The sequence below is a fragment of the Budorcas taxicolor genome, chromosome 18, assembly GCF_023091745.1.
Source record: "Budorcas taxicolor isolate Tak-1 chromosome 18, Takin1.1, whole genome shotgun sequence".
Lineage (NCBI taxonomy): Eukaryota > Metazoa > Chordata > Mammalia > Artiodactyla > Bovidae > Budorcas > Budorcas taxicolor.
Genome location: NC_068927.1, coordinates 54,003,833 through 54,028,679, shown reverse-complemented (window position 1 = coordinate 54,028,679; position 24,847 = coordinate 54,003,833). Strand labels below are relative to the sequence as shown.

Here is a 24,847-nt window from a genome sequence, read left to right as displayed (position 1 = left end):
CAGGTCACACTGGCGCCTGTTCCCTGAAGCCACCAAGCACCTTCCCCCACTGGCCTCGGTTGGTAGGCACCGGGGTTTGGGGGCCCTGCACTGACCACACAGACAAGAACAGGAGACCAGGGGAAGGGAATTAAATAACGTGTGACTTTATTAGAGATAAAACCAGCAGCATCACAGCTCGAGCCCTTGTCCCCCCCCCTCATCTCTGCCTGCCCACGCTTCTGCCTAATGTCGGTAGTGGGGGCTTCGGGATCTGGACCTCGACCGTCTGGAGAGAGAAGCGGGGAGAGAGGCCCCGTGAGGGTTTGGGCAGGAAGCAGGGAGCCCAGCCGTGTGGGCAGGTGCACACACAGCCACCCACATGGGACCATTGGGGCTTCAGTGACGCAGAAATCAGCTGCGTGCAGCATGCGGCCAGGCCTTGGGCAGCTCTGATGACTGCAGGGGGGCCAGGGCAAGGATGGGGGAACCAGGACTGGGACCTCCCACCAGAGGACAACAGTGACTGCCCGGGGAACAGGGCCTGCCTGCTTACCTTCGAGAAGAACTGTATTCTCGACCTGGAAAGAAAGGGCACAGGAGTGCAGGTGAGAAGAGTAGGACACTGCCTGCCCCTCGCCCACACCCACGCGCTACGAAGCTCTTCCAACTCCTGCAGTTCCCTAGGGACTAAAGCACTGTGTGTCGTGTGTACAGCTTAAACGTTCCAGTTTATTGAAGGCTGATGTGGAAGGTGTACCGCGGCTTTCTGTAACCCAGTTCTGACATCTCTTTTTAATGTCCCAGAGCCTCCAGCCCAGCTCTCCTGACCCAGCGACCAGAGAGGCACTGGCTGTAGCAGGGCGAAGGCCACCGGGGCACACTCCCTGTAGAGGGCGAGGGCCACCGGGACACACTCACTGTAGCGGGGGAGGGCAACCGGGGCACACTCCCTGTAGAGGGCGAGGGCCACCGGGGCACACTCACTGTAGCGGGGGAGGGTGGCCGGGGCACACTCACTGTAGAGGGCGAGGGCCACCAGGGCACACTCACTGTAGAGGGCGAGGGCCACCAGGGCACACTCACTGTAGAGGGCGAGGGCCACCAGGGCACACTCACTGTAGCGGGGCAGGGTGACCGGGGCACACTCACTGTAGCGGGGGGAGGGCGAGCGGCTCTGCCGGCTGTACTGGCGTTCCCACTCCTCTCTCTCCTTCTCTCGGCGCTCCCGTTCCCTGCAGGGAGAGGCGAGCCAGGGTAAGAGGTGAGAATACTGAACTCGAGGGCCAGCTGGGTCGCCTGCCAGGTCAAGTGGAAAAGTTAGCCAAGGGGCAGGTCCTGCTCCTTTCCCCACCTGGAAACGAGAGCACTGAGCTCAGATAGGGGACACTGGCCGGCAGCTGAATCCCAGTCTACCACCTGATGAAAGGTTTGCTAAGGGCTGGATAGTTTCCTGTCATGCTCCAGGCACAGCCTCTGAACAAAGGGACTTACACGCTAAGTGCTTATCTGGCCTTTGTCAGAATGACCGGGATTTGCTTTGCTATTCCAAGGGCTGCATTTATTGAGTGCCACCCCAACGGCTGCATTAATTGAGTGCTGTAGTGCCTGGCCCTGATCACACAAAATCCTGTCCACAAGCCTATGAGATGGGACATCTCATTTCATCCCCATTTAACCGATGAGCACACTGAGGCTCAGACAGGAGAAAGGCCCACAGCTAGGGGGTAGCAGAGGTGAGGTAGGATCAGAAGCTGGGCCTGACTGACTAGAATGCCGAGTCCCTACGCACTATGTTCCCCACCTCCTGATGCACCCGTGTGATGGGTGTGTAATAAACAACCAACCAGTATCAGTAGCTCCAGCCATCAAGCCTTCCCATGTGCCAGGCACCACACATCAGGAGCCTTACAGTGGGATTCCAGAGGTGGCTGCCTTATTACATCTACCTCACATAATGAATCCTGGCTCAGAGAGGTTAAGGTACTTGTCCAAGGACCCACAGCAAATACAGGGTAGAAAGAGAAATTAAGTAACAGGTGACACAGCTCTCAACTGACTGACTCCCCTCGTTGCCAACACCAAGCACTACAGCCTCCAGTTCTGCTCATGGGCCCCACATAGGCTGAAGCTCTAAGGGCACTAATTCCTCAGTTACCCTGTACAGCTGGCACCAAGGACTGTTCACAGTATGGACGAGCACCCACCCCAGGGCCACAGAGTCAGAGAGAAGCGGAGCTTGGATTAAACCCCAAGTTTGTCTGAACCAGGCTCTGGGCCACTCAGCTCTGCAGAAGAGTCAGGCGAGGAGAGGAGCAAAAAGGAAGGGGAGCGAAGCCCAGGCTCCCAGCGCAGGGCTGGCCTGCATCCAGCCCTCAGCATTTATGAGCACCAGGGTTCTGGGGGCTGAGCACACAGCAGAAGCCTGGCAGCCAGACCCAACTTCTCAGTGGGGACGCCAGCAAGAGTGAGTAAGGACACAGACAGGACGCTAGGATGCTGGGGAGATGAGCGCTATGAAGGAGGGGGCTGGAGGACGGTGCTTTTGGGGGTGCTATTCCACACAGGACAGTAAGGAAGGACCCGAGAGCAGCCTTGGGGAACAGTGGGTGGGTATCTGGGAGAGAGAAGGAAAGGCAACCCCAGCTGGAGGCTGGCGGAGCTGCGAGGCGGGAAGGACACGAAGGTCCGAGAAGGCTTTGACTGTTCTCCACCCGGAGGGCCTGGTCAGAGCTCTGGGTCGGGCTGGTGGTGGGGAACACAGGACCACCCGGAGGCAGGCTGGGGGCAGTCTTACTTCATGCGGATCTTGCGGGCCATGGCGCGCAGCTCATCTTCCCGCTCCTGCAGCAGAGGTGGTGGTGAGGGTGGGGCCAGGCTGCGCCCCGCGTGGGCCCCGCACCCTCCCAGCCCCATACCTGGCGCTCGTGCTCCTGCTGGATCATCTTCTCCTGCGCCGCCTTCTTATCCGCCTTGACTGTGGAGAGGGCACAGGGGATGAGCAGGTAGAGGCTGAGCTCAGAGAGGCCCTGGACCTGGCGGCCACAGGGCGGGTACACACCCGCTCCTCCCCAAGGGCCTCCTGTCGGGAGACAGCAGGGCCTTCCCCAGCCAGACGGGGAGAAGGAGCAGGGGAGCCCTGGAAGGGCGGGGCCAGGACGTACACTGCCTGTTGAGTGCCTTCTGCATCCTCAGCTTAAGCTTCTCCTGCGGCTTCAGCTTGGGCTGGGGAAGGGGGAGAAGAGGCAGGAGAGCGGGTGGGTATCCCGGAGCTCCCACAACCCACCTCATCCAAAGTCTGGGACTGGCGGGGGCAGGAGCGGAGGACGGGCAGGCTGCGGAGACCAGCCACGAGGGTCTGGGAGCCCCAGCGGACAGAGGAAAGGGGGAGCGGGGCACGGATCTTAATCCCTGGGGCTGGATCTCCCGGCCCACCCGGGCCCCCCTGCAGGCCCACCGGGCCCAGCTCTCGGGCACTGCTGCTGGCGGGAATTAGACGGGCGAGTTCCAAATTCTTACTGACTTTGGCAGCTCCTGTCTCTTTACCAGCGGCAGGTTCGGTCCTGGGAGGAAGAAAAAGCAGCTGCCACCTCCAATCCCACGTGGCCTCAGCACTGCCCTCGGACCAGACAGCAAAGGCCGTGTACCCCAAACACCCCCAGGAGGAAACCACGTGCCTCCTGGATCCTGCAGGGCAGGGTTGTGACCCACTCTGACCCTTCACCCAAGGCAAGGCTGGGACTCCTCAGTACCCCCACCCCCGCCAAGGGCAGACCCCCCAGGGCAGGACCAAGTTCCTTTTGAAACACAACACTGGGGCGCCCCCTCACCTCCGTCCCCCAGCCCTAGCCCCACTCACTTTTTCAGCTTCTCGCCCACAGCGGGGGACGCTGCCGGCCTGCTCAGCTTCTCCCTCGGCGGCGATGGAGAGTGACTCTGGCTGCGGCTGCGGCTACGGCTGCGGCTCAGGCTGCGGCTGCGGCTCAGGCTGGGGCTGCGGCTGCGAGTCAGGCTGCGACTTCGGGATGGGCTGAGGGACCAGCTGCTGCGGCTGCTGCTATGGTGCCGGGGGCCCCGGCCGCCCCGCCGGTACCGGTCCCCAGAGCGGGAGCGGCTCCTGGGGGCGCCGCAGAGCAGGAAGGAGGCCGTGAGACTCCAGGGAACCCCCGAGCGCCGCCCCCACCCTGGCACTGAATCTACACGCCTCCAAGAGGCCCTGTGATCTGTCTGTCTCCAAGTTCCTCCCGCTGCTTTCCTCAGACATCCTCCCTGGTCTCTAAACAGACTGTCCTCAACACTCTGGCCTAGAACAGCTCTTCATGTCTCACTAGACACCTGTGTGCCCATTTCCCTGCGAGGTGATCTCTGGGAGGGCAGGACTTGCCTGGTGACCCCCCTTGGATGCTCACCTCCTCACCTTGCCAGGCCTAGGGTCTCGCCACCAGTGGGGACGACCCCTCAATCCTCCCCACACGCCTGCGACCCAGACCCACAGAATCCAGTCTGGGAATATGTAAGCCCCATCCTCTCTCTGCTCAAGACGTGGGGACTCCTCAGCAAGGGCCCCTCCTCAGGGTGACCAGGCCCCCCTCTGACCCCTAGCCTGTCTCCTGCCATTGCCCTGGGGCAGGCTCCAGGCAATGATCTGGATGCCAAACCAACATCACACACTGACTCTGGGGAACTGTCCCGGGTTTTGTCAGCAATATCAAGAAAACAAGAGCTGTCTCAAACATCCAACTCAGTTTCTCTGGAAAAATCAAAAAACTGGGCACACCACACCCGCCACTGAGTGGCCTACAACCCCAGCAGAGGGGAAGTGTGCTCCCAGGTCACCAGGCCCACGGGGTGCCTCGATTTTACCTGCCAGACCTCGTGGGTAGCTGACACTGAGATCCCCACAACAATAACACAGGTAATAACGCTGTCGACAACAAGAGCACTCATCAAGTGCTAGGCTCTGGACCAAGCACTCAAGTAGAATTTGTCACAACTTTGCGCTCAACGGAGGAGACGTAATGATTCTATTTCTTCTACAGATGAAGAGGCCCCAACAGCTCAACAGTAGGGCCAGACTCCTCACCCGGCCGGCTGCTTTGAAGTCCCGCTCTCACCCAGCAGGTCGTGCTCTCCCTCCACGGGCAGCCCTGACCCCCAGGAAAGGGCAGAAGGGATGCTCCTGTCTCCCAGGACGGTATTCCTGCCCCACCAGAAGTGCTTACATCACACCCTGCCCTCCCCTCGGGGCACCCTGGTCCTACGAGGCAGCTGCTGTAAACACCCAGGGAGCCCCTGGAACAAGCATAGTCCAGTCTCCCACCCACTGGCTCCCCACTGGCACCACATCTGGGATGACCACCACCCCACCAACCCCACAGCTCCCTCACAGAGCCTGGGTCTCACCCAGATGGGGCCCCCGCCCCACGCACCTGCTTCTGCGCCGGGGTCCATAACCGCCACGCCGGGCCGGCGAGCGGGAGTAGCGGTGTCCGTCTCGGGAGCCCCCACCTGAGTGCCGCCGGCCACGGCTGCGGGAGCGAGAATAGCGCCGGGAGCGGGACCGGGAGCGCGACCAGGACCGGGAGCGAGAGCGGGCATGGCGGCCGGAGCGGTAGTAGCCCCCGCCGCGGCGGGAGCGGGAGCTGGAGCTGGAGCGGGAGCGGGAACTGGAGGTCCTCGAGGCGGAGGAGGAGGAGGAGGAGGTGGAGGAGCGGCGGCTGCAGGCGGGCATGGGGGGCGGTCAGCGCCAGCCCGGGCCGTGGCCCCCCGCTGCCCCGAGTCCCCCCCCACGGTGCCTGGGGTGTAGGGCGGGCAGCGTGAGCGTTACAGACCGGGCACTGGCATTACGTCCCGGTGCGGGGCCGCCGGGCTGGGGAGGCGCCGGGGGCTTCCCTGTGGCAGCCCCTGATGCAGCTGCTGCAGCTGCGGCTGCGGCCGCCTCCTCATCACTGCCCCCGAAACTGGTGATGAATGTGATCTTCTCCTCCCGGCCGGGGGTCGGGGAGCGGGAACGGGAGCGGGATTCGGAGCTGGACTCTGAGGGCGACCTGAAGAGCAGGGAGCAGGGGCTCAGTCACCGGGCCCCTCGAGCCTGTCCACCCACGAACAAACCCTCCACAGAGTGAGAGGTCACTGAAGAGCAGGGTCCCGAGCGACGACAGACAGCAGGTACAACAGAGCTGGCGGGCAGAAAGACAGCAGGCCTGCAAGCATCTGATTCATGACCACAGAGGCCTTCTCAATACAACCAGGAAAAGCAGTGACAGAGAACTATTAAGAACAGATGCACAGATCTGTACTGTAACAGCAGCAGGCTTCCTCTACATGGATGTCAGTGCAGGTCAGTTCAGTTCATTCGCTCAGTCGTGTCTGACTCTTTGCGACACCATGGACTGCAGCACGCCAGGCCTCCCTGTCCATCACCAACTCACAGAGTTTACTCAAACTCATGTCCACTGAGTCAGTGATGCCATCCAACCATTTCATCCTCTGCCATCTCCATCTCCTCCCGCCCTCAATCTTTCCCAGCATCAGGGTCTTTTCCAATGAGTCAGCCCTTTGCATCAGGTGGCCACAGTATTGGAGTTTCAGCTTCACCATCAGTTCTTTCAATGAATATTCAGGACTGATTTCCTTTAGGATAGACTGGTTGGATCTCCATGCGGTCCAAGGGACTCAAGAGTTTTCTACAACACCGCAGTTCCAAAGCATCAATTCTTCAGTGCTCAGCTTTCTTTATAGTCCAACTCTCACATTCATACATGACTACTGGAAAAACCATAGCTTTGACTAGACGGACCTTTGTTGGCAAAGTAATGTCTCTGCGTTTTAATATGCTGTCTAGGTTGGTCATAATTTTTCTTCCGAAGAGCAAGCGTCTTTTAATTTCATGGACGCACACACCTTCTGCAATGACTTTGGAGCCCCCCAAAATAAAGCCTCTCACTGTTTCCACTGTTTCCCCATCCTATTTGCCATGAAGTGATGGGACCAGATGCTATGATCTTAGTTTTCCGAATGTTGAGTTTTAAGCCAACTTTTTCACTCTCCTCTTTTGCCTTCATCAAGAGGCTCTTTAGTTCTTCTTCTCTTTCTGCCCTAAGTGTGATGTCATCTGCATATCTGAAGTTATTGATATTTCTCCCGGCAATCTTGATTCCAGTTTGTGCTTCATCCAGCCCAGCTTCTCTCATGATGTATTCTGTATATAAGTTAAATAAGCAGGGTGACAAGATACTGCCTTGACGTACTCTTTTCCCTATTTGGAACCAGTCTGTTGTTCCATGTTGAGTTCTAACCGCTGCTTCCTAACCTGCATCCAGATTTCTCAAGAGGCAGGTCAGGTGGTCTGGTATTTCCATCTCTTTAAGAATTTTTCACAGTTTGTTGTGCTCCACAGAGTCAAAGGCTTTGGCACAGTCAGTAAACCAGAAATAGATATTTTTCTGGGACTCTCTTGCTTTTTCAATGATCCAATGGGTGTTGGCAATTTGATCTCTGGTTCCTCTGCCTTTTCTAAATCCTGAACATCTGGAAGTTCACAGTTCATGCACTGTTAAAGCCTGGCTTGGGGAATTTTGAGCATTACTTTATTAGCATGTGAGATGAATGCAACTATGGGGTAATTTGAGCATTCTTTGGCATTGCCTTTCTTTGGGATTGGAATGAAAACTGACCTTTTCCAGTCCTGTGACCACTGCTGAGTTTTCCAAATTTGCAGGCACATTGAGTGCAGCACTTTCACAGCATCATCTTTTAGGATTTGAAATAGCTCAACTGGAATTCCATCACCTCCACTAGCTTTGTTCGTAGTCATGCTTCCTAAGGCCCACTTGATTTTGCACTCCAGGATGTCTGGCTCTAGGTGAGTGATCACACCATTGTGATTATCTGGGTCGTGAAGATCTTTTGTGTACAGTTCTTCTGTGTATTCTTGCCACCTCTTCTTAGTTATCTTCTGCTTCTGTTAGGTCCATACCATTTCTGTCCTTTATCGAGTCCATCTTTGCATGAAATGATCCCTTGGTATCTCTAATTTTCTTCAAGAGATCTCTAGTCTTTCCCATCCTATTGTTTTCCTCTATTTCTTTGCATTGATCACTGAGGAAGACTTTCTTATCTCTCCTTGCTATTCTTTGGAACTCTGCATTCAAATGCAGAGTTTTCTCCTTTGCCTTTAGCTTCTCTTTTTTTCACAGCTATTCATAAGGCCTCCTCAGACAACCATTTTGCCTTTTTGCATTTCTTTTTTTGGGGGATGATCTTGATCCCTGCCTCCTGTACAATGTCACGAACCTTCGTTCATAGTTCTTCAGGCACTCTATCTATCAGATCTAGGCCCTTGAATCTATTTTCACTTTCACTGGACAATCATTAGGTCATACCTGAATGGTCTAGTGGTTTTCCCTACTTTCTTCAATTTAAGTCTGAATTTGGCAATATGGAGTTCATGATCTGAGCCACAGTCAGCTCCCGGTCTTGTTTTTGCTGACTGTATCGAGCTTCTCCATCTTTGGCTACAAAGAATATAATCAATCTGATTCTGGTATTGACCATCTGGTGATGTCCATGTGTAGAGTCTTCTCTTATGTTGCTGGAAGAGGGTGTTTGCTATGAGCAGTGCATTCTCTTGGCAAAAGATGTCAAGTCAGGTGTAAAGCAAGTTTGACAGCATTAAGTGTGAAATAACCTCAATTTTGTTAAAGAAACTACGTAATCTCTTTCATGGCACCCACAGTTGAGGACCTACCTGAGCCAGACCTTTTCTCAAAAGGTGTACCTGCCTTATCTCATCTGTCCTCCCAGGAGCCCCAAGGGTCCCTCTCACCCCATCCAACAAAGGGAACGGGTCAGCCTGAGACCTGTCCACCCCCAAGGCCTCTGACCAACCACTCCCACACCAGGAGACACATGTTGTGTGTGACCAGGCCATTCTGTACCCGTTCCTCACTCACTGGTTATTTCTGGCAGTTCAGATTAAAGACACCTGACATCTAAGTCCCGCCTTTCTGCCATGTTTGGTCACTTTTAACACAAAACTCCATTATGTTTAAATCAGAAAAAAGCAGAACACATTCCCCAGTCTGTGATCTCACGAAGGCAGCCTACAGCACACAGGCCCCGCCCCACCCCACCCCACCCTCCATCAGGAGGGTGCTGGGCCCTGGGAACTCACCGCTTATAGGGGTCATAGGTGGGGCTGTCTCGGCGTGCATAGCTGTAGAGAGAACCAGATGGGACGGGGTGTGGTGGGGGATGGGGTCAGTACACATGGAATTAAGGCCAATCCCTGACCTGGGTGCTCCAGGCCACGCACTGGACAGTGACGAGGAGGCTGCCAGCCAGGTTACGGGCCCTGCCTTCATCCCTCCTCCTATCCCCTCACACCGGCCCAGAGCCTGAACCGCAGCCCTGCACTTCTTCGGTGACGATGGCAAGAATCATCGCAGCTCGTGACTGAACATTTTCCAGACCACACATCCAAACCTGAGCCCACCGCAGGTCCCTTAAGCCTCACAGCAACCCTGAGACTCCCCTTGAACACAGGAGATGTGGCAGAGGCATGGGTTTGCCTGGGCCCCAGGCTGGGCTCTCTGCACATTAGCTGCCTCATCCAAACCTGCCCGAGACCTCACTGTGGGCACTGGTGTAGCCCCCGTCCTGGAAGGTGACGGTGCCCCTTTCCCAAAGAGAAAACTGCAGCTCAAGAAGAGAAAGTCACCTATCCAAACTCTAATAGGGAGGAGGCAGCCCACAACAGAAGCAATGATGCCCCCTTGACTCTGCTCACAGCCAGGGAACGTGACATGGGTTCCAAATCCAGCAGGGAGAGGGGGATGGCTGGCAGGACGGGTGTCCACACGTGCCTCGTGGCCACACCTATCCCAGACCTTCCCTGTTCGCTCTATTAGGACAACTCTGCCCGCAGGCCACAGGCTTGCCCCCCAGACTTTCCTGAGCCTTGGCTCCTCCCCCAGAGTCCTGAAAGACTGATGCTGGCAGGGCGGGGGCACAGGGCAGAACCTCACCTACCTGGGGGGGCTGATCTTGCGGCCCCTCAGCCGCTTCTCCCGGAACTCCCTCCTCTGGCGCCGGGAGCGACGGCCCTGGAGCAGGGTGGGGACGAGGCTGGTGAGCCTGTGCCTTCCACGAAGCACACACCTGCCCTGCCACCCGGGCCTAGCCCTCACCGAGTACATGGCCTTCTCCTCCTCAAGGGCCTTGGCGTGTTTGATGGCCTCCGCCTCCTCCTTGTCTTTCCGGAGCATCCTGCGGAGGGGGAGGAGGGCCACCAGGAGGAACGAGGTCAGATTACAGGCAGAGTACTGCAGGAGGCGAAGGACCCCAAGCCATCCTGGTGGGTCTCACATTCATTCAGTACTATTACTGAGCACCGACTGCACGCCAGGTGTTATCTCAGGCATCAAGGATTACTGAAAACAAAACTCCCCACTCTCATGGACTAACATTCTGGGGAGAAGACAGACAGTGACCAAAGTCACATAACACGTGACTCGTTAAATGGTGAAAAACTTGATAGGAAAGGAAATCACAGAAGGGGGAGAGAAGTCCAGGGGCCTGGTAGAGGCTGCAGTTTTTAACAGGGAGGCTGGGGAAGCCCCTCTGAGAGTGACAGCTGATGAGACCCCTGGGGAGTGAGCTGTGCAGGTGCAGGCAGAGCCCACAGCACCTGAATGGCCCCAGATCAGGTGGGGCCTCGGGCATCTGAGGGGGAAAGAGGCCATGGAGGCCGGGCAGGGGTGGAGGGTGTGGGGAGGGGACCAGAGAGGTGAGACTCTGGCTGTGGTGAGGACGCTCGCTGCTCCTGAGTGAGGATGCTCAGACGCTCAGGCTATGTTCAGACGTGGGAGTACTCAGGACTCAGTACCCTGTTAGCTGGGACCAGTCTCTGTGACCCACCCGGGTGAGGCACAGGGCAGAGGCCCAACCAGCAACTGCCAGTGAATGCAGGGAGAGGAGCCACTCCACAAGAGGGCGCTGTCCACCATGCCCAGAAACCCCTGAAGCTCCCAGGGCTCAGAAGGCCTCAGGTCACACAGCCGGGGCAGCCTCTGTCTCAACACCACTGAAGCTGACCCCAAGAACCAACCCTTACAACCTCCACCCCTCCTCCACGAGCTCGGGAGCCTGTGCGTGTGATGTCCCTGGCGCAGAGTCAGGGACACCAGCACTCAGGAAGAGGGGCAACAGCAGAGACGCCAGGTCCACAGCGGGGGGAGCGGTGTCAGCCCACAGGCCTCACCTGACGAAGTCACCATCAGCCATGCCATAGGTCGTGGCCTGTTTGTTGAGATCTGCCACCTGCTCCTGGTTCAGTTCGTCCACATCCACCTCCACGTCTGCACCAAGAGAAAGGCTGTCAGGGGCCAAAGCCAAGCAAAAGGACGGGAAGGGGCAGCACCCCAGGACATGGGGGCAGGGGTGCCCACCAGACCTCAGGCCTCTGTGGGTGGGTGGGGGTGGGGACACGAGTCGGCACGTCCTGGTATCCCCAGGCTGGCATGGGGCTCTGCCAGGAGCAAGCACCATAGACAGCGGGTGAGGGTGGGGGTGGGGGGATGTGACGGGGAGGGAGTGATGTACACAGGGGTGTGAACGAGGGCGGCTGAAGATCTAGGTGGGTGGAGGCAGGGGTGCAGGTCTCAGGTATTCGGGAGCGGGATGCTTGATGGCTGAGTGGCAAGTGGGCTTTACACACATCTGAACAAACAGTGGACGGGCTGAGAGTGAGCTGGATGAGGCGAGGGGAGAAATGGGTGGCCGGTCTGATCAGTGGGCATTTAGCTGGTGGTGGGCAGTGGGGTGGGGGCTGAGGCCGGCTCTGTAACTGGAGGAACACGTGTTTTCCAGAAGAGAGCGAAAGAGAAGGGCAGGGAGAGACCAAGAAGCTGAAGTCAGAAGACGAGAACAGAACCAGAACCCAGGTGGGGATAGTGTCAGAGGAGCAGAGTCCTAGAAACGAGGAAGGAGAGAGAAACAGCAAGGGAGGCTGGACCAGGAGGACACGAGTGAGACGGAAGGACAGTGTGAGGCAGGGGGCAGGAGAGGCGGGCTCGTAAGCACGGGCGCCCCACACAGGGGGAGGGGCGAGACACGAAAATGCTGCCCAGGGACTGTGGATGGGGAGGGCAGAGAGGGGACCCCACCGATGTCGGGGATGACCTCATCTTCATCCGAGTTGCTCTCCTCCTCGGCCGGGGACTCCTCCTCCTCCGGCTTCTCTGTCACCTTCTCCACCTCGGCCACCGTGCTGTCCTCGTAGGTGTAGCCGATGGATGCCTTCTTCTCTGCCAGCCTGGCAAGGGGGAGCCGAGAATCAGGGCCATGCCGGGAGGAGAAGCAGGCCCCAGGCCGGATGCAGCCCAGCCAAGCCTCCAGGACCCACACACCACCCTCCTGAGAGCCAAGGCAGCCTGGCACCCTCAAACGGTCCCTTGGCCTAGAACGCTCTGCGGCCACCTGCCACCAGCCCTTTCCTCTTCCTACAGCTCCAGCGCACCACCATCCAGAAGTCCTCGTCTCGGGGTGGCGGCCGTCCTCAGCTCCCAGCCCTGTTCACACTGGGTCTCTCCACTGCCACCCCCGACTACGTGTCCTGCAACAGCCGGCCCGAGTTCTCTTGGGTAACAACGCAGCCCAACTTGGTCCAGGATGGAGCAGGGGCCTAGGGCACGTGTGCTGCTGAACTCGGCTGACACGCCCTGATGCCATCCCTGCGCCAGCCTCATCCAAAACAGGTGGCCATGAATAAGGGTCGGTCACTGAGACGCTCAGTCACCTCTGTGAGGACCGTGGTGGGGACGGCTTGGCAGCAAGGGGTAAGGAGGCGGCTCCGGGACTGCAGAGCAGTGGAGGGGCCGGCCAGGCTGGCAGACGGATGAGCCATTCCTCAGGGCACACAGCCTGGAGAAGCCCTCTGCAGAGTGACATCAGCTGCTGGGGGCCACACGCTTACTGCCTGGCAGAGGACAAGCACTTCCCCAGCTCCATCTCCTGTAGTCCTGGGGTATCCAAGCAGGGGGCACCAAGGCTCGGAGGGCAGAACTCAAACCCAGGCCCTGGCCCAGTCCAGCTCCTGCCCTCCTAACTGCACCTCCTCCCAACCCAAGGGTGGAAAACGCCACGGAGAGCTTTGTCAGCAAACCCGTCCCCTCTGGCGCTGCCTGCTCCTTGCAGCACTGATGAAGCGACCACCGACTGGGCGCCAGCGCCAGGTCCAGCTCTAGGGGATACCAGGTAGACGGAGCCCCGTGGGGCGCACGGTCCTCCTGCCCCCCGCAGCCCCCACTGCCCCGGACCCCGACTCACTTCTTCTTCTCATCCTCACTGGGTCTCTGGAGGCCTCCGTACAGCTCGTCGATGTAGATCTGGTACAGGCACTGCTCCTCGGAGACTGGGGTGGGGCAAGAGGCACGTGCGTCAGAGGGGGCTGGGGACACTGAGAATTCAGGGGGGACTCAAGAATGCAGTGGGGCTTGGGCAGGTGTGAACCCAGCACGGCTGGTGGCAGGCTCATGGATTCCCAGATAATCACAGCGTGCGTGGTGACGACACAGCAGCTACAGGAGGGACCTGGCTGCACCGCTGACTCGCCATGCAACCCTGGGAAAGGACTCAGCCACTCTGTGCCTCGGTTTCCTTCCCTGTAAAATGGGAGGACCACTGGCAGAGGGGGCGCCTGGGCACTGCTACAGTTACCACTGTCACGGAGACCTTTGACTGGACCCTTCAGAACAGCAAACCTATCCCGAGAGCTGGGTGGCAGTCACCTGGACCCCACGGGCCTGCCACTCTGGCCCTCTGGGACCCAGTTTAAATTAAGCTAATCTGGGCTCTCAGCTGTAACACCCAACTTGAGGTGCTCAGCAATGTACCAGAGCCCCCTGGTCCGTGCGCAGTAAGACACATGCCCAGCTCCAGTGGGACCCTGGACATGTCCCCTTCCCTCAGAGGGCCTCAGCTTTTCTATCTGTAAAGCATGGTGGGGGGTCTGGGCGAGCCCCAAGGTGACACAGCACGGCCATCACCGCAGGCTCCCCCGTTTTGCTGGTGGTCTACGCAGCCCCAGGGGAGGGCCCTGGGGCTCTATGCAGGCTTCAGGCTTAGGCAGCCCCATGAGCTGTCTCACGTGAGCTCCAGCCAGGCTGGCTTTCCCTGTCCCCCAGACCACCCTCCTCCTGTCCCCTCACGGCTGTCCTTATGGCCCGGACAGAGTCGGGAGCCACCTCCCCTCACTGGGGAGCTCCTTCCCCGCCCCACCCCACCCCACCCTCTGCTGATCCAGCCTCAGTCAAGCGCCTCCGAGAACAGCATACCATCTGTCGAAACAGTGCCTCAGCTTGTAATGAGCATCCGCTTTCATGATGACGTGGCTCCCCCACTAGACCCCTCCTCCCAGAAGAATGCCTGACACACTACAGGTGCTCAGGAATTGTATGAATGGATGGATGGATGAAGAGATGGAATCAGGCAGAACTAAGGGAAACTCTGGCTCCATCGTCAAGCATCTGTGTGGCCTTGGGGGAAGGCAAAAACCACCACCGCGTCAGTGACGCTTCACTCCCCTGATGTGAAGGCTTCACTGATAGCCAGAATTTGAAAATCTCTGCTTTTAAAGATGCTGAACATCTATTTCAGAAACAAAGAAATATGGGTACAGTGAACCCACGGTTGAGGGTGGACTATGCCAGGCTCTGTGCAGGGGCCTTAGGCATCCCTGACGCGAACCCTCACATCACTCTGAGGGACAGAAACCTCCACGATTGCTCTTCTCCAGGAAATGAGGCCAGCCAGGCTGAGGGACGAGTGTGTGGCCCTTACTCTCACAGAGGGATCTGGGAGAGAGGCTCTGCGTCCTTCTCAGGAGGTGAGCTCCAGTTCAGAGCTGCCTGCAGGAGGCAGCAGTGCTTAAGGGCAGGGTGAGAAGCCCAACTCCTTGGAGGGTCCCTCCCAACCCCTGAGCCTCAATGTCCTTATCTGTAAAATGGGGCATCACCCCCACCCTGCTGGGTGATGACACAGATGTGCTGCAGTAACAGAGACGAAAAACTCTGTCAGGGTTGGAACCTCCACAAGTCCAGAGCAGGGAACAGCCCCTACACTTGCTTTCTCTTTTGTGAGGTGACAACTTGGGAAAAGAACTTTGGACATGTATGAACACTTGGCAAGCTGTCAAACTGCCTAAACAGTCATTTAAAACAGGCATAAATTTCCTCTTCTGAGCTAACATTCTGACCCATGCAGGTGGGGAAAATACAGCAAAAAAATATGTTCTTTCTATTTCTTCCGGTTTTTTAGGAAAAAGATCACAGAATTAGAGGGCATGGGCTGTCAAAATGGCCACCTGGTAGGACCATCTCGGTCAGCAGACATCTCCTGTACCAATTCCAGAGACGGAGGCCCCAAGAGAGAAAAGGGATGGGAACAGAGTGGGTCCATGACAGAGCTGGGACCACGCCCAGGGCCCTGGAGTAGAAAGTACTGGGATAACTTTTCTTCCCAGTCTTGCGGTCTTCCAGCCTCCAGGGACCCCTCCCCTCAACCCACTCCCCACACCCCAGGTCACTTACTGCCGGCAAAGTCGTTCTGCACCAGGCCTCGGTAGCGCTCGTAGTTACATTTCCGCTCGTCCGACTCCTGTTCTGGGGAGCTGTGGAGGAGGACAAGGTCTTGCGATCACAGGGAGCTCCCACCCCAGGCCTGCAGGAAGGGGGATGAGGGGGCGGCCTCCCGCTGGCGGTGGCTGCCCCACGTGCACACCTCCTTCCCTCCCAGGAGGGACCGCCGGCCGGGAACCCCGGGGGAGGCGGCTTACATGGTGGTGAGCAGCGGGGGAGTGTAGTCGGGGATGTGGTCCAGGTGGGCGCGGACGTCAAAGCGGTCAATCATGTTGTTGGTGTCCCCTTGCCAGGGCATCCTGAAGTGGGAGCAGGGGAGGAAGGCGCCTGGGCTCCCAGTGCCCCGGGCACACAGCACCTGCCCCCGGCCACCTTGTGCTTGGGAGCCTGGCCCTCAGCCCCTCTGATGCCCAGGCCCGTCCCACTCGCAGGCCCCACCTCCTGTTCCTTATGCCACAACACTCCCTGAATCTACATTCAGGCTCCTGACCTGAAAGGGCCCTGAGGAAATCGGGGCCCTAGTTTGCAGAACCATGCAAGAGTGGGACCTTGAACAAGGTCCCACGGGCCACTTGCTAACACCTCAAAACACCCACTCTGGCAAGCAACTCTCTGCTTACCTGGGCCTCTGGCCATGGCCCTGCTCATTCCCTCTAGGTGCTCCAACCACTACACCATGGGGTCTTCATCCCAAACCCTGCCATCTCGCCTTAGCTAGTGACTTTCACCCTCCCACTCAGGCCAAGCCTTTCCTGTCTGAGGCGCCACAGGTCTGTCCATACGCCAGGTCCCTTTGGACCCCTAACCGTCAGCCACAGATACCACCCTCAAACCCGGTCTTACATGTTAACGGGGCTCTCCGCGGCCAGGGCAACTGCAGAATCCAGGTGCACCTTGCAAGCTCGACCGTGCACCTGCAGGAACTGGGCTGGGTCCTTCTTCTGTGGGGATGGACAAGATGGAGGCCACCACCCAACTGAGCCCCGAGCCCTGCCACTGCCCTCACAGCCAAGTTTAGCAGCAGCTTCACCTCTACACCAAGCAAGCCGTACTTCTAAGGTAAAAGAACACGCCAGGGCGTGCAGGCAGCACCAACAGGGCCACCTAACCTCTGGGGACAGGTTTCCTCTCAAGATAGCCACAGGAGGCTCTGGGCTCTGGCTCAGTCTTCCTCAGAGCCAGTACCGAGACTGACCTCCCTAAAATATCAGTCCCCAACTCTTCACCCCACACCCACCCCAGGGCCACTCACTCAGAGCCAGGTGCAAGCACGTTGGCCAGGAGCAGCCTCGAAGACACCATGACCACATAAACTCATGAAAAGACGATCAACACCACTATTCATCAGAGAAACAGCAATCAGAACTGCAAGACACCACCTCACACTCCCTAGGATGGCAAAAATTGAAAGGACAGGCAATAGCAAGAAATGGACAGGAATACGGAAAAATCAGGCCCTTCAGAAAGTTAGACAAAGAACTGCCACATGACCCAGCAATTCCACTCCATACCTAAAACAGCTAAGGACAGACACTGAAATACTTGTACACCAACAGTGGCACTGGGCACAACAGCCAAAAAGTGGAAACAATTCAAATGTCCATCAATGCACGACAGAGAAACAAAACATGGCATAGCCAGACAATGTAATATTATTTAGCAATAAAAAGCAATGGAGTACTGATCCATGCTAAAACCTGGATGAGCCCTGCAAACATTACACTAAGTGAAAGAAGTCAGTCACAAAGGGCCACATATCCTATGATTCCATTTATGTGAAATGTCCAGAACAGATGACTCCAGAGAGACAGAAAGTAGATAGCTTACCCAGGGTTGTGGGGAGGGGGGAACTAACTGCTAATGGGCATGGGGCTTCTTTTGGAGGTCACAAAGAGTTTCTAAAATTAGACTGTGAAGATGACTGCACAATCCTGTGAATATACTGAGGGGTTCCCTGGTAGCTCAGCTGGTAAAGAATCCGCCTGCAATACAGGAGACCCCGGTTTGATTCCTGGGTCAGGAAGATCCGCAGGAGAAGGGACAGGCTACCCACTCCAGTATTCTTGGGCTTCCCTGGTGGCTCAACTGGTAAAGAATCCACCTGCAATGGGCGAGACCTCGGTTCAATACCTGGGTTGGGAAGATACTGAAAACCACTGAACTGTACAGTATGTGGATTTAAAAAATGTTCTTCCCCCTTTCTTCTTTTTTTTGGCCGTGCCTCGAGGCACAAAAGATCTTAGTTCCCTGAGCAAGGACAGAACCAGTGGGAGCGTGGAGTCTTAACCACTGGACCACCAGGGAAGGCCTGAGTATGTGAGTTATATCTCAATAAAGCTATATTTTTTAAAAAGGGCACCAAGATGGAGGAGACTGGCCCCTGAGTCACCGCTTTCTTCAGAGCCCCTCCCACCCCCTCACCACCTGCCGCTACCTTCCATTCACTTCTCCCCTCTGGCCTGAGCTCTCCTGTGGAGGTTACAACCCCAAGTGACCATAACTACGGCAGGAAAGCCTGAAATCTGGCGGCAGCAGCAGCAGCACCCGCCACAAGTGCCAGGCCCTGGCTGAGCTCCAGCCCCCTGCCGCGTCAGAGCCACGAGCCAGAGAGCTGGTGCTCCCCACGAAACCCTGACTCCCCAAGACTTCCTCCCCAGACTCCAACCACCCCCCATCCTGAGCGCCCTGCCCCACCACCGTTCCTGACCACTCAGCAGCCTCCTCTCCCTGGCTCGGCTCCTTGTTACCACCCTTGCCCTCTGCAGCTCCTTTTCCACAGAGCAGCCTGAGGTGGTGTTAAAACGTATTAGGCCCTGTCCCTCTGCGCAGAGCCTGGCCCACTCCCTGGCCTGCTCCCTCCTGGCCCTCTCCAACTGCTCGCCACGGGCTCCCCCAACCCCGCCCTACCCCGTCCCACACTGCCGGCCTCCACGCCACAGAACAGCCCTGCTCTTGCATGTCTGTCTCCTCACTTATTTCCGATTCCCTTCCAGCCGCCCTCCTCGTCAAGCCTATCTAAACAGCTCCCCCAGCCCGACTGACCCTAGCTCCTTACTCTACCCTACTCTCTTCAGAGCACCGCCCATCACCCACCGTCCCAACTAGAACGGAGCTTCCCGCGGCCAGGACCCGCCTTGTATTCCGAGCGCCCAGGGCAGGGCCCAGAACACCGACCAAAGGAGACAGGGCACAGCCTCACTCACAGGCGAGGAGCCTTGAGAGCCTGCACTCCCGCATGCGGCCTCCAGCTCCCACCCCAACCTGGTCCGCAGGAGTTGAGGACACTTCCCGATGACCACAGCTACCCCCGGGCTGCTCCCTGTCCTGTACGCGCTGGCTCCACCCGTGTCCACAGGGTGGCGCTGCTCCTCCCGCACTTCACCCGCCTCCCTCAGTCCCTCATCTCAGGCCTCGTGACCGCCGGGGGCAGCTCTAAGACCCGGAGTTCCGCTCCAGGCCAAATGCTCGGCTCCCACACCCAAGACACACACAGGACTGTTTGCAGGATGGACTTTGGCCTGTACCAAGAACTCACTGTACCCGCACCAGAGAAACAAAAAGGCACTGGGTGAGGAGTTAAGACTTGGGTCCCTGGCCTGGCTCTGTTGGGAGCTTCAGGAAAAGTCCCTGAACCACACTAAAAGCCAGCTGCGTTATGTACACCTCAAACTTCTCAACCATGGGAGGAAGGTGCTACTCCTATCCCACGTCCCAGATGAGGAAACTGGAGCTCAGAGTGGGGAGGCTCACTCGCTCCAGATCACACCAGTCACAAACAGAACCAGGATCTGAGCCCAAATAGGCCTGACTCCAAAATCCACTTTTTTTCTAAAATAATTATTTTAGTCATGGTAACAGGCACACAAGTAAAATCTACTAACCTAACCACCTTTAAATACACAGTACAGTAGCATTAACTGTCTGCACCTTGCTGTGCACCGGATCTCTAGACCTTCTTCGTCTGCAAAACCGAAACTCCACACCTGCTGAACAACTACTCCCCTTTCCCCTCCCCCAACTCCTGGCAACCATCATTTTCTGTTTCGAAGGGCCGGACTGCTTCAAATACCTCATACACGTGGAATCTCGCAGGGTTTGTCTTTTTGTGACTGGCTTATTTCACTGGACATAAAGTCCTCCAGGTGCCTCCATGCTGTAGCCTGTGACAGAATTCCCTTTCTTTCTGCGGCTCAGTAATACTCCACTGCACGTACAGGCCGCTTTTCTTTACCCATCCATCAGCTGCTGGACATTGACAATGTTTCCACATCTTGGCTATGGTGAAACAAACCCCAAACAAACATGTACAAATCCTTCAAGAGCCAAAATCTATATTTAACCACTGGACCATTACATCTCCAGGATCAAAGAGGGTCAGACAAGTTCGTGGTCTTTCTCTTACTCATTTAACTGTGAAGCAGGGACCCACTCTGAGCAAGGCCTTGTGCTAGGGCCACAGCTGTGACTGAGACAGTCAGCCCTGTCCCCACATCTCAGAGTTCATTGTGGGGGACAGACTCGGGCCCCACAGTGACGACTTAAGAGTGAGCAGTGCTGGGATGGGGGAGCCAGGGGTTGTATCGCTCAGCCCGCTGGGGTCAGCCTGGGGCCTCCTGGAGAAAGAGATGCCAGAGCTGAGATCTGTTGTATCTCCCACTTTCACATCAACATGGAATTCTGTTTCTTTACCCAAACCACTAATTAGAAGAAAGTCGACAGGGACGACGGAACAGGGACAGGAAGGGAGAGAGAGCAGGCACCAAGGACAGATCAGGAGAAGAGAAATCAGCTGTCTGGACACACCGGCCCAGTCTGCCACAGCCGACCTCTGCTTCCTCAACACTGGCCTCAGCTGCCTCTCTTGGGCGGAGAATAAGATGAGAGAGACCACGTGACAGCCCCATCCTCTCCTCAAAGCTGCCACCATCCAAAGCTTGGTGGCTCTGATCTGAATGCTGATCACGCTCATGTTCGGGGACAATAGCTGCTTGTACAGGCCTGCACCACAACGCACCCCACAGACACTGTTCTATTCTTGAAGCTCTTCCCTGTCACCCAGTGAGAGGGGCTGGTCGTCATCCCTGTCCCAAGGGGGAAAACAAAGTTCAGCGAGCTCTCTGGCTCACAAGGACGAGAACCTGGAGTCCCAGGCCTTCTGAGTGACCCCAGTCCGGCCTTCTTTCCTCCACTCCATCCATCCACCTGGATGCGATTCCAGCTCTACTTGGTAATAATAACCTCAGCACCAAGAAGAGCTGGCATTTACTGAGCAAGCTAGCCTGGGCAGGTTGGCTCTTGGGAGTCTCTGTGCCGAATCTCACCGAATACTCCGATACCCTGGGAAGGAGGTGCCCCTATCCCCACCATTTGTGACAGCCCATTAGTTGGCAACCAACATCCACTGCCCCTTCCTCCACAGTAATGAGACTCCTAACATAACTGGCACAAGGCCCCCCAGAATACAGGGTATGCCTCTCAGCCTTCCTGGCAGCTGTATGTGACCAGGGGCTACTTTCTGGCCATGGGGATACGAGTGGATATACCACGTGCAAACGTTTAGCAACTTTCTTAACAACTGATATGAGCCCATTGGCTTCTTCTCCCTCCCTTCTCCCTCCCTGCTGAATGGAATATAAAGACATGATGGCTAGAGCTTGAGCAGCCCTCTTAGACCTTAAGAAAACACTGGCAAGAGAAGCCACTCATGGCTGAATAACAGTTCCCTGAGCAGGACTGGCCACCTCTGGGCTTTTATGTAAAAAGGAAATAAACATCTGTCTTCAGTGACGATGATGAAACAGAGACACTGTCAAGCGCGCAGTACAGTGCTTAACACACAAATGCTCCATAGCATTACTACTGTTATGAGCAAAGCTTTACCACAGGGGTCACCACCCATCTCCCAGGCCTGCTAAAAGGGCCAGAAACAACATGCCGAAGTAGCAGGCACAGGGTCTGGCGCACCCCGAACCCTTCATGAGCAGCAGTTACTCAGCCCCGAGCGCTGACAGCGTTCCTGGCCCGCTATATATAACCAACTATAACCAACACAGACCCAGGCCCTGCCCTTGTGGTCATGTCATAGTTGTTCCAACACCATTGGAGACGGGCTCTCAGAGATTCCTCTCCTAGGATAACAGCAGCCTCTGTTTCATGGGTGATTGTGGGGACTCAAAGAAATCATACATCTGAAGTTCTCCTCACAGAGCCTGGAGCCTGAGAAGGATCAATTAAAATGGCAACTGCTATTATTGTTTTATTCATCTAGTCCAAATAAACCACGTTGGGCTCAAGCTTGGAAAGCAGTAGCATGACCCAAATAAACCTAGTCCCCAGTCTCACAGAGCTGAAAATGTGTGTTAAATTCCACAAAGGGGAAAAACAAGAAGCATGACAGCATTTATAGGGGACACTGATTGAGTATGAAGGATGAGGGAAGACTTCCCTGAGGACTGAGATCTGAGAGATGAGCAGGAGCTAACGTAGTAGAGAAAAAGCTCACACAAAGCCCCTATGGCTAGCGAGAATTATACAATTTTGGGAGGTAAACTGGTAGCTCTTACACAGCTTTTTTTGCTAGAAAAAGTAGCCCCAGATAGTAGGGAGGCCAGATGACACGAGCAAAGGAATAAGGCAGATAGCAGAGTAACATGAGTCTGGAGGAGGTGGTAAAAGCCAGGCCATGCATGGTCTTAAAGGCTGTCATGAGGAGCCTGGCACTAAAGAGTCACAGAGAAGTTCTGAGTAAGAGAGGGGCAGAGTCAGCTTTATGCTTTAGAAAGACCTCTCTGGGGACTTCCTTAGCGGTCCAGCAATTAAAACTCCACACTCCCAATGCAGGGAGCCTAGGTTGGATCTCTGGTCAGAGAACTAGATCTCTCATGCCAACCCCCAGTGCACCCAAATAAATATTTTTTTAAAAAATAACAGCAATTCCATCCCTTATTAAAAAAAAAAAAAAAAAGACCTCTCTGGCCTCTGAGGAGGGTGGATTAGAGGCGGCAGGACTGGAAGCCAGAACACCAGGGAGGAGCCTGCGGCAGTGCTGCAGTAGTAAATGACACCGTCCACACAAATCCCATCTCATGGAAGACCAGAAACTAGTGTGCCAATGCCATTGGAGCTGGGGTCTCAAGAACAAGTAACAGGTAAAGAACTGAGAGGAGGCATTAAAGGCTCCATACCCAGTGGCGGCAGAGATGGAAAAAAAGGCCAATGGAGCTACCTCAGGCTGAAGCCCAGAGGCCAGACCACAAGGGCCTTTTAGGTCACAAGATGGAGTGTGCTCTTCTCTCCAAAAGCAACTGAAGCATCTAACAGGGGAGAAATGGTCAGAATTCACTCAGTGAATACTGACGGTACTCCTTCCGGGTGCCCAGTCAAACCTTAAGAAGGGCTGAGCTCCTCTGGGCACTGTGAACGCAGGAATAATAAGCAAGACCGACAACATTCCGGAGGTGGCCAATCTTATGTCTGGAGTGCTACAAAGACTTCCCTCCTCCCTGCCAACACCAGTTCTGTACTCGGAGTCCACACCAGACACCACAGCACGTGACAATAAACAAGATGCCTCAGTTCCCTGCCCCCGCCCCCCATGATTATGCTCTGGAGGAGAGGATGGCAATCCACTCCAGTATTCTTGCCTGGAGAATCCCCATGGACAGAGGAGCCTGGTGAGCTACAGTCCACCAGGGTGGAAAAGAGTTGGATGGGACTGAGAGACTCAGCTCAGCACAGCACAGCACAGCACATGATTACGCTCAAAAAATGGACATTCTCTTGAGAAAACGGGTATCCCCTCTTAGCATATTTCCAAGCCTGGTGGTACCAGGATAACCAGGGCTCCGCCCTCTCACAGAGCTCCCAGCCCAGATTAAAGGTCACTTACGATCTTTTCATAGTACTCCCTGCGCCGCTCTGCCCTCTTTTTGTAGTCGACCATCATGCCTCGAAGTTTCCGCTCATGTTTCCGAGCCTCGTGCCACATTGTGGTGAGGCCAAGGCTGGGGCCTCAACCTGAGGGATTAGGGAAGAGGTGTCAGATGGAGTTAAAAAAAAAAAAAAAAAAAGCGCAGAATCACCGTTACCTAACAAGTTGATAGAGTTAATCCTGAACATCAGCTTCAGGGAGGGTAAGTGAGGCTGCAGAGCTGTGCAGCAGGATACACTCGGGTGGATCCTGGGCAAGTCTGATCCAGCACCCCGGGCATTCTGAATCCCCCACCCCCACTCCCGTTGATTCTGGAGTGAGCAGCCCAGCGAAAATGGTACCCTGTGTTGAAGGAGCAGGAATCAAGGGGGAAAGGTTCAAGGATGGAAGGAGTGAGTGTTTGAAGTAAGGTCTGGAGAAAGAACATGAGCAGCTGGGGTTGGGAGCTCAAGGGAGAGGAAGGGTTGAAACGGCGCCCACCAGGTGGGTGGGGGGAGGGTCTGGGTACCAGAGGTCTGGGGATGAAGGCAGGTGGACGAAGAAACTTTTTATGGGAAAAGGGTAGTGGTGTGTGGAGGTCAGGGTCGAGGGCAGGTGAAGGGCGTGGATGGTGGCGGATGTCCTCCAGACACTTGCGGGAGGAGGGCGCAGGAGGCAGCGCCGGAGGAGAAGAACGGAGCGCTGCTGAGCTCTAAAGCAGGAATCCAAATTGGGGGCGGGGGGAGGGTACAGAGGCTGAGGGAGGCGGAGCGAGCTGACAGGAGCGGGTGGGCTGCGTTTAGGGGCAAGCCTGGAGGATCGGGCTCGAGCCCCCGGCCTGGGCCTGAGGGATCCGGTTAAGTTTTTCTGACAAGGGGGCGGGACCTGTGGCAAGCGGCAGGGTCCGACGCGGCGAGTTCTGGCCGACGGCGGAGGCAGGGCGCGGCCTGAGGCACGGCAGGCCGAAGGGGTGCGGGGCGGGCGGCCCTCGGGGCCCGGGTCGAGCAGAGTCTCACAGTAGACCGCGGAGAAGCCGAGGCAAGGGCGAAGCTGGGCTGACGTCCGCCCGAGGCCAGCAGGTCACCCGCTGCCTGCACTCACCGGCTCGTCGCCGCCTCCCACCGCTGCGCTCGCGCGCGACCCGCACCGGAAGCGGAAGTGGGAGGCTGAGGGACGGGGCGGGGAGCGGCAGAGGCACTTCCGCCGATTGGAGGGGCGGGAACTAGGTTGGACTAGAGAGTGAGCGGAAGGGCGGGGCTTGAGGAAATCGGAGGGGCGTAGGCGGAGCCTGGAGACTTCATACTTAAGTGTGGGGGTTGTT

General features: G+C 56.6%; 1 protein-coding gene across 6 annotated transcripts; it reads right to left on the bottom strand.

Moving 5' to 3' along the window:
• Positions 1-131: 131 nt before the first annotated feature.
• On the bottom strand, positions 132-24,670 carry CLASRP (CLK4 associating serine/arginine rich protein). Of its 6 annotated transcripts, none has more exons than XM_052655408.1 (22): positions 24,628-24,670; positions 23,506-23,633; positions 16,461-16,558; positions 15,815-15,916; positions 15,570-15,649; positions 13,309-13,393; positions 12,147-12,295; positions 11,243-11,339; positions 10,170-10,248; positions 10,012-10,085; positions 9,155-9,196; positions 5,811-6,026; positions 5,409-5,696; positions 5,063-5,179; positions 3,839-4,096; positions 3,503-3,542; positions 3,144-3,204; positions 2,898-2,956; positions 2,777-2,823; positions 1,132-1,214; positions 536-560; positions 132-268 (listed from the first exon to the last, which is right to left on the bottom strand). In XM_052655408.1, exons 2-22 carry the CDS (start codon positions 23,602-23,604, stop codon positions 226-228), a joined length of 2,142 nt encoding a protein of 713 aa, XP_052511368.1. In that variant the 5' UTR covers positions 23,605-23,633; positions 24,628-24,670; the 3' UTR covers positions 132-225. The 6 variants fall into 6 exon arrangements, 4 of the variants coding, with proteins under 4 accessions (XP_052511368.1, XP_052511367.1, XP_052511370.1 ...); XM_052655407.1 differs by lacking the exon at positions 24,628-24,670 and adding an exon at positions 24,412-24,603; XM_052655410.1 differs by lacking the exons at positions 5,063-5,179; positions 24,628-24,670 and adding an exon at positions 24,412-24,602 and having other exon boundaries at positions 3,839-4,033.
• Positions 24,671-24,847: the final 177 nt, after the last annotated feature.

Coding starts and splice junctions, on each gene's coding strand:
- CLASRP (XM_052655408.1), bottom strand. CDS start 23,604: ATGTGGCACGAGGCTCGGAAACATGAGCGGAAACTTCGAGGCATGATG. Junction 4,097..5,062: donor ACTTCAAAGCAGCCGGCCGG/GTGAGGAGTCTG, acceptor CGGCGCCCCCAG/GAGCCGCTCCCGCTCTGGGG. Junction 561..1,131: donor CTCGCCCTCCCCCCGCTACA/GTGAGTGTGCCC, acceptor CTTTCTTTCCAG/GTCGAGAATACAGTTCTTCT.